This window comes from Bactrocera dorsalis, chromosome 3, assembly GCF_023373825.1.
Source record: "Bactrocera dorsalis isolate Fly_Bdor chromosome 3, ASM2337382v1, whole genome shotgun sequence".
Taxonomy (NCBI): Eukaryota; Metazoa; Arthropoda; class Insecta; order Diptera; family Tephritidae; genus Bactrocera; species Bactrocera dorsalis.
Window position 1 is genome coordinate 71,774,158 of NC_064305.1, and position 8,874 is coordinate 71,783,031.

The window sequence follows — 8,874 nt, forward strand, 5'->3', positions numbered from 1 at the left end:
ATAAAGTTTGTCAAATCGGTTTGTCGTGAATGCTCAACCGTCTTCAAACAGATTTGTCAAACAAATTTGTCGTGAGTGGGCCGCTTTAAGGAAAGATCGTGAATTGAACTCGTCATATAAAAAAGTTTGCCATGCAGTCAATTTATTTCAATCGTTCGGTTTGTACGGTAGTTACATACTATATATGCTATAGTTATCCGATATCGGTGATACCAAAAATGAGCAATTGCTTGCTTAGAAAAGGACGTGTGTAAAATTTCAGTAAGATAACTCAAAAACTAAGGGACTATTTCACGTATATACCGACAGGAAGACGAATATGGCTTAATACGACTCCACACTGTGATTATTCATATTTACATTTATAGGTTCTCTGACGATTCCTTTTGTGTGGTACAAAAATCATGGCACACTTTACATACCCTGTTTAGGATATAATGAAGAATGAATTAAACTTTTTTTTTAATGGAAAGTAATAAAAAGAAATATTTTTAACAGCGCAATCGAGTTGGTTGGATTCGTTATTGCCAGCCTAAGCGTAATCTTCAACTCTGGGTAAGTACACATATTTCTGGTGTCTACAAGAATAATAGAACCTATCGAAGAATCAATTGTATTGTGTAATAAGTCAATTGAAAGGTCCAGGCCTTCAAGGTTGATATACTGATTATAGTGACCCTGCAACTTCTCGGTACCGTTTTTGTAGCACCATTTGTCCTTTGCTTAAAAATAGGTCTCAAATTCGATGATCAACTCTTTATTCAAGGAAAATTTCTTTTCAGCGAGCATCGTTTTGAGATCTGATAACAGAAAGTAATCGCTGGGGGCCAGAACTGAAAAATGAGGTACATGTATCACTGACTTGTGACATGATGTATTGTCTGGGTAATAAAGTACTTTATTTTTCTTCAAATACGGCCGTTTTTCGGCGATTTCGCCCTTAAAACGGTCCAATAGCACTATTTAATAGTCGCTGATAAGGGACTTCTTTTTTCGAAGCAGTCAAAAAAGACTATACATGCCAAAATACCAATGCCATGACCTTTCCAGCGGACTGTTGCGTTTTTCCACGCTTAGGGTCATTAGGATAGATTCATCGTGTGCCTTCACTCGGTTGACTGTCGATTGGACTTCTTTGCCATGCTGCTCCAAATAATCAACTCATCGTGGTTTTTGGTTAAAAGTGTGTTTGGTTAAGCCTAACTTAAAAACATATGGATTTTATTCTAGTAGTGCCACCTTTTTGTCAGACATGTTGGCCTTTTACGTAGGCTTAAAATTTATATCAATCCTTTTGTCTTTCAACCATTACTTGAACGAAATGGTATTCGAATGAAGTTTCAAACGTTTGAAAAGCCAGTTCAGGAGGTTCTGGGCCATATAAATAATATGCATTTCTTTGTCAATCTAATTCACGAAAATCAGAGTGCCCTTCACCATCTTCAACTAGTTAAGAAACTTAGTAATATTTCAATTATTGTAAGTTTGGACTTTGCTTGATAAAAATATTATAGCAACATCTACATATATCATATAATAATTCACGTGACTCCGCCTGTGCATGTAACGTCTGCTTTGTTAGATTTTTTTCGTATTTTGCTTTTTCGATTTTTCAAAGAAAGCCAATCAAAACACATACAAAGCTCATTCTGAAAAGAGACGTGTAAATTTATTTCTTCAGGCCAAGGAAAAATATTCAAAATAAATTATATAATATGGCGCGCCGATCAATATGGCGTCATGAAACAATTGTATCGGCTACTCTTTCTAGAGATATGTCGGACCACTTGAGGGCCAATAAAAAATGGGAGCTCGGCATATTGAGGGTAAACGGCACGACATGCAAAGACAACGATTTTGTAATTTTTTTTTTCTTATGTAAATTTCTAATTTTTTATGTGCTTTAGGAATACTGCAGGGAAAAGGATGTGGAGGAATTCTATAAGAGCTACATGCGACGCCTGCATATAAATCAACTATATTCGTTTATGGTAATGCTCGTGCTTAATACCTCTATTCACGCCGGACTGCTGCTCGCCACACTATCGTCACAGGTCGGTAATTGCTTATAAAAAATATTATTTACTGAATTTAAGATCATGAAAAAAAAAACGTTTTAGGAAAGAAAAGATATCTACAGAGATGTGTGCATATATATTGGTGGCACCTTACTGATAATTATCATATTAGTGATCGGCTTAAGGCGGAATTTACAAAAATCATATACGATGAGAACGAATGTGATATCGTTATTGGTCGTCATAGTGGTCATTGGAATGGGTGAGTGCGTGGAATAAGGCAACAAAATTTTACTTAATTCAAAGTTTATCATACTATTTCATTTATAACGGCTAAACTTGCATAATTCATACTACTTCCGCCCCGGCAGATGCCTCTGTATCGCTTCTGCATACATTTAGGCGCAATATCACCATACCGGTTTATATGAATTTCATCGTATTCGCTATATACTGCTTCATGCCGATTGTCAGCGATATTTATGCGATTATATTGGGACTTTTGTCAACAGCATTTTACGTGGTCTTTCTGAAATTACAAGTCTATTTTTGGACAGAGCAGGGTTCGAAAAGTTTCGACTACACAAAAGGCACCAGCGAATATATAGCGATGTGTTGCATGAATGTATTTGGCATATTTATGCGTCTGACACGCGAAGTGAATACACGCATGACATTTCTGGATAAACGTCAGTGCATCGAAGAGGATCTACTGTTTCATGCTGCTAAGGACCAGGAGGTATTTATGAAATGTTTTTGTAGATATTGTGTTTGCCAATTAAAATTTATTATTTTTTTATAGAAAAGTCTCTTATTGAGTATGATTCCGCAACAGATCGCGAAACAAATGGAGGAAGATGTCAAGCTGCGCATTGAGCTTATGAAAAATCCAGACTACGTGCATTCGTTGGAGAAAATAAGGTTTGCTCACTAGAATGCTCGATTACTTTTTAAAATATTAGTTAAACCTTGGAGCTTCGTGGTTTGTGCTTCCCAATTTAAGAGACAAAGTGGATAATCTCCTCGTTTTTTTGTAAAACATTAAATTTAACTATTTCAAAATCAAAAATAATATCGAACAATCACTAAGAAATGGTGTTAAGCAACGAAATTTGGTCACGCTCGCAAATCCAGAGTGCAGACTAAATTGGTATAAATACTTTATTTTGGATGGTACCATAACCCCGTGGTTTTTTTTTTATCAAAAATATAAAAATGTTGCCACCTAGTTTAAATTTTTAAGTACAATATAAAAATTAACAGACAGGTAAGCATCTAAAAGTATTTGTTAATCAAAGAAAAATTAGGCAGGGTTGCCACTAAAAAATTTTTTACAGGGTTGCCACTTGTTCAAATTTTTCCTCAGAAATTGTTTCAATAAACATTGGTCAAATGAGAGGAATTTAAGAATAATTACAGTTAAACATATTTTTGGAAAAATTTTCGCCCAGTTAGGGTTACCACCTGGTTTAAATTTTTAAGTAAAATTTAAAAATAATTAGACAAATAGGCATTTAATAATTTGAAAAAAAAATCGTGAGCAGCGTTGCCACTAAAATTTTTTTAAAACAGTGTTGCCACCTGTTCAAAATTTTTTTCTCTGAAATTTTTTCAATAAACATTAATTACAATACAAATTTGCCAATGAGCGGAATTTAACAATAATTACAGTTAGAAATACTTTTGGTAAAATTTTCGTCTGCAAATTTTTTTTGTTTCCTTGATTTTTGTTTAACTTTTATTTTTGTCATATCGCACTAAGCTAAAATCTTCTATTTTACTCACAAGAATGACTATACGACAAAGGGGCACCCAGACTCAAACCTATTGCAGTGGTTCGGTTTGTGGTGGATTTTTGTTGAGCTGAAGACGTTCAAAGCTGTATCTCATACTGTTACATTAATCGAGATCTCGTTAAGAACGAAGAAGTTCTGATCTTTACTTTCTAAAATATATTCATAAATCTGAAAACATATTTTCAATATACTATATATATACATATATTTTAATTCACCTCAAATATATATTTTTCCAGAAAGCTCTTCATAGAGCCTCACGACGATGTCACAATTCTTTATGCGGACATAGTCAACTATACCAAACTCACAACAACGTTGAATGCAAAAACGCTTGTGGAGACACTACACGAACTCTTCGTGCGATTCGATGACGGCGCACAGGTAAGAACATGTATTAATCTACTGACTTTCAAAAAACCCTCATTCTAATTAAACTCTACAAAACACAGGAGTTAGACGTCTTGAGAATACAGTTCTTGGGTGATTGCTATTATTGTGCAGCGAACGTTTCCATACCCAACGAAGAGCACGCCAGAGCTTGCGTAAAACTCGGACTCCGCATGATTGAAGACATACGTGAAGTGGGGTGAATAAAAGCAATTATTTTTTAAATAACAACCTTACATGACTGCCATTTGGTATTTCTAGAGAGCATAGAAATTTAGGTATTGATATGCGCATTGGCGTTCATTCTGGCAGTGTCTTATCGGGCGTAATCGGTGCCACCAAGTGGCAATTTGATATATACTCGAAAGATGTCGAAATCGCCAATCATCTGGAAAGCACTGGCTTACCGGGTAGAGTGCATATAAGCAAGCAAACCTTGGAACGGCTGGATAAAAGATTTCAATACGAACCGGGTACAAAGGCGGCACGCTTTGATCCGCTCTTGCGAAGATACCAAATCACTACATTCTTAATCATTAAACCCGTGGTGAGTGTGTGAGAGAGGGGAATGTTAGATTAGATGAGAGAGCAACAGTGTAGTAAGTGTGCCACGAAGTTTGCAATACACAGAAGGAAAGTTCGGAGTCTCTATAAAGTATAAATATGAATGATCACGAGCTGAGCAGATTTAGCTATGCCTGTCCCTGTCTGTCTGAGTATATAAGTTTTAACTATATATATATTTGAGATATCGATCTGAAATCACTGTCTCCACGAAAAGCTGCTCATCTTTTGGAACCGTCGATATTGGGCAACTTTACCTACCACATAAACTGACCGATCAAAACCCATTCCTTGTACGAAAAACTTTGTTAGTTGACAAGGTATATTCTTGAAATATAGTAAGGATTATTTTCCAATAATATTTAAAGAAAAATTTGAGATCGGATGAATATGACATAAAGGTGCCATATAAACTGAATGATCAGTTTTTGTTTGGAAAACTTTTTCATTTGTGAAGAGTATTCAAGGTTTTGTGCAACCGAAGATAACTTTTGTCCTTAATAAGTAACTTACGATTAGGTTTCTAGATCGATCAAACGGGAGTAAGCAACCCGTTTTCGAGTGCAAACTGTTGGCTGCTTTCAGATTTAATTATTTATAGTATACATATTATAGCTTCGCTGCATCCAAACTAAACGTTTTTTTTCTTGTTTCTTTATATCCAAAGGTTGAATTAGGTGCACGACGATCCATCTTTACACGAGGACTGTCCGCTGATGAGGCAAGTAACAGCTCACAACTCTGCATTATAAATTTTAAAATACTTTCGTTCACTTTGAAAAATTTAGGAATTTAAGGATGTTGATTCAGCGCAAAAAATGAAAACCCTGGTGCATTTCGAGATGAACCAAGAGAGTTGCAAATTTCCACTTTTCGGTTTGGTGCCGCAGTAAGTTAATGCCGTTATAAAAAAATTAATAAAAGTATTTTCAAAACTTTTTTCCCACCTATACAAAAACAGATATAGAAAATTGATATTTGGCCAACGTTCACGCAGCAGGGGGAGTGAAAGTGATAAGTCCACCTTTTATGCCAACATTTCATGGCTCTTTATGTGCTACAAGAATTGGCGTTGGGAATATAACTTCATGCAACAGTCCGATATACTACACAAATACAGCGTTCTGGTAGCCATGTTAGTCACCTGGGCCCTTATACTAATACAATACTACAACACAGTGTAAGTGTATATATTTATATACATATGTCTGTATGTAAATTGTTGTAATAGCAATTGCTTATTTTATCAGACAAATTTCTGTATTTTGGGATGTGGCTATTTGCACAGTTGTCTTCTTCCTATTCATCTTTTGTTTGGTGTGGTATAGAAAAGTGTGGGCATACTTTTATGGTTCACCTTTGATGTCGGGACCCAGGCAACGGCTCAGCTACTGGTTATACAAACTTTCGGATAGAGCACAAAGAAACTTCAAGTTTCGTACCATCGTATATTTGTTAATAGTACTGCTACAATTCTCCTTGATTACAATGCAAATGGTAACGTATATACATCCCTAACACACATAACGGTTGTTTGTAACACTTAAAACTGTCAAAACAAGAAAAAATGTTAAATTCGGCTGCATTGAAGCTATAATACCCTACAAATGTACATCTTTTATGGCATGAGAGGGTATACAAAGTTATTTTTCTTGGCTTTGATCGGCCAGTTTGTATGGCAGCTTTATGTTATATTTGTCCGATCTGAACAATATGTTCGGATACTGTAGTAATATCTTATAAAGTAATCTGTGTCGAATTTCCTGAAGGTATCTCGTCAAATAAAAAAGTTTTCCTTACAAGGGCTTAAGTTTGATTAGTCAGTTTGTATGACAGTTATATGCTACACTGGTCCGATTTGAACAATATATTCCTAAATTTTGGCGATAGCTAAGATAATAACCTGTGCTGAATATCGTGAAGATATCTTGTCAAATAAAAGAGATTTCCTTACAAGGACTTGGGTTTAATTGGTCAGTTTCTATAGCAGCTATGTGCTATAGTGGTCCGATATCGACGGTTCTGCTATAGGAGCAGCTTCTTAGTAAGAAAAGGACGTGTGCAAAATTTTAGATCAATATATCAAAAACTAAGGCATCTCCGTAGTTTCCTTTTGTAAACTACAAACATTGTGGCAAACTTATTGTACCTTCTTCAGGAAATAAAAAAACTTTAAAAAATGTTTCAAGAAGAGACGAGCAACTGTCACAAGTGAAGCACATATACAAAAAATATACTCTTCGACTCCATTACTACAGTTCTATATACATATATGTATTTTCTTTAGCTAGATTGCAATCAGTTTCGAGTTGTGAATGAAGTTATCGAGACACATGCAAATCAGAATGACATAAATAACGTATGCTTCACACCTTGGGTAAGTCAGCTACGGGAAGTATAATTTTCTATCTCACTAATATACTAATGTACTACATTTTCAGGCTGTCACCGAGTCTGTGGTGATACATGTCGGTACAATATTTTTATTCACGCACATTTCTTACGTTTTAAAATGGATTATTGCTCTCTCGGTGACAATAATTTATGTAATTGTTGTATTTGCGGTCTATGATTTCTTGTACGAATATAGCGTAAGTTCCAATCCATATTTCTTTCCCGAATTCGCACATTTAATGGTGCTGTGTAGAACCGCTTGGATATTCCACATAATGAACAGAGAAATTGAATTTATTACACGAATGGACTTTAAGTGAGTCAAATGATAATTTCTTATTGAGCTAAACGGAACATTGTTTTCCTTTTTTGCTTTCTTACAGTTGGAAACATGAGTTGAGAAAGAAAAAGGAGGATGCAAAATTTACAAACCAAACCATTTCAATTTTGATTGCGAATATTTTACCATCTCATATAGGTAAATTATTAGAAATAAGAATATTTTCTATTTTCGAACGAATTTTTGAGTAAATACCGAAGTTTTATTTAAATAGATTTTTTTCACTTTTCGAAACGAAATTATATTGCATGACCAAAACGCCTCACTAGTGTATAGTGTTCCACAAGTTCACATATGTACTTTCGTTTACCAATGTACAGTGTTCCACAAGTTCACATATGTTATTTCTTATATCAGTATTCTGCTTGAGGCGATTGTCGCATGTCTCTAATTGTAACAATAGTAATTTAGTGACTCTGTTAGTCAGGAGTCTCATTTTGGTATTCTGTCAGATACAGTCTCAAGTTAGACTCATTTAACATTTCTGTGACCAGTGTTTCACAAGTTCACATTTGTCATTTCTTTGTCAAATTCTTTGTCATTTTATGAATTAATTTGTTCCACAACTTTATATCAAGTAGACCCAGGGGGTATTACCTATTGTAAAACCAACACTTCATAGATAAAGTTAATTTTTTACTGCTTTTCTTTCTTAATTAAAGTGATAATATTGTAGTTCCAAAGAACTCTCAATGGAAGCTAAACATTCACTTACCTCTTTCTTCCTCCACAAAAAAATATATTACTTATTATATGAAATACCTTTTTCAATAAGTACAAATATCTTAAACAACATTTTTAATTATCTCTTGTTTACTTTTTCCTTACGTAAAGTAAATATTTACATGAAGGATCAGTTGATGAGTGAGCTCTGCTATGAGGAATATGAGAACGTAGCAGTGATGTTTGCAACCATACGGAATTACGACACCGAACAGGTTGGAATGCGTGTTTTGAATGAAATTATTTGCGATTTTGATGAAGTGGTGAGTGAAACATTTGCTTTGTTCTGTACTTGGATGACTAAATGAACGATATTAAAAAAAATAGCTAAGCACCTATCAGGGCCTCGATAAGATTGAGAAAATCAAAGTTGCTGGGTGGACATATATGGCAGCATGTGGTTTGAATGCCGGTAACTCAATGGTTAAAAGAAATCGTGTATTCTCCACAACATCGTCCGGTAAGCAAACTATTATATCGTACTTAATACAGTTATCATACTCACGCAACAGGCTGCGAAGTGTCTTTTTTCCCATTCGTTCACATTGAAATTACACAAATTTAATTAGGCACACATTTAGTATAGTATTCCATAAAAGCGTGAGACTTTGAGCTTGGAAATTGACAAGGACGCACTGCTTTTGACAGG

At 34.9% G+C, this 8,874-nt stretch overlaps 1 protein-coding gene across 1 annotated transcript in view; it reads left to right on the plus strand.

The window, feature by feature from the left end:
* The first annotated feature begins 1,656 nt into the window (after window positions 1–1,656).
* The window catches only part of LOC105227327 (adenylyl cyclase X E), a 10,878-nt gene continuing 3,660 nt past the window's right edge, over window positions 1,657–8,874 (plus strand). The window contains exons 1-18 of the mRNA XM_049450767.1: window positions 1,657–1,826; window positions 1,908–2,054; window positions 2,121–2,280; window positions 2,390–2,757; window positions 2,821–2,939; window positions 4,054–4,198; window positions 4,267–4,403; window positions 4,466–4,751; window positions 5,296–5,314; window positions 5,446–5,489; window positions 5,557–5,657; window positions 5,730–5,948; window positions 6,019–6,265; window positions 7,056–7,145; window positions 7,210–7,478; window positions 7,546–7,640; window positions 8,337–8,488; window positions 8,553–8,685. Coding sequence (XP_049306724.1) covers window positions 1,716–1,826; window positions 1,908–2,054; window positions 2,121–2,280; window positions 2,390–2,757; window positions 2,821–2,939; window positions 4,054–4,198; window positions 4,267–4,403; window positions 4,466–4,751; window positions 5,296–5,314; window positions 5,446–5,489; window positions 5,557–5,657; window positions 5,730–5,948; window positions 6,019–6,265; window positions 7,056–7,145; window positions 7,210–7,478; window positions 7,546–7,640; window positions 8,337–8,488; window positions 8,553–8,685 — 2,842 coding nt within the window. The 5' untranslated portion in view covers window positions 1,657–1,715. The remainder of the gene's footprint in view (window positions 1,827–1,907; window positions 2,055–2,120; window positions 2,281–2,389; window positions 2,758–2,820; window positions 2,940–4,053; window positions 4,199–4,266; window positions 4,404–4,465; window positions 4,752–5,295; window positions 5,315–5,445; window positions 5,490–5,556; window positions 5,658–5,729; window positions 5,949–6,018; window positions 6,266–7,055; window positions 7,146–7,209; window positions 7,479–7,545; window positions 7,641–8,336; window positions 8,489–8,552; window positions 8,686–8,874) is intronic.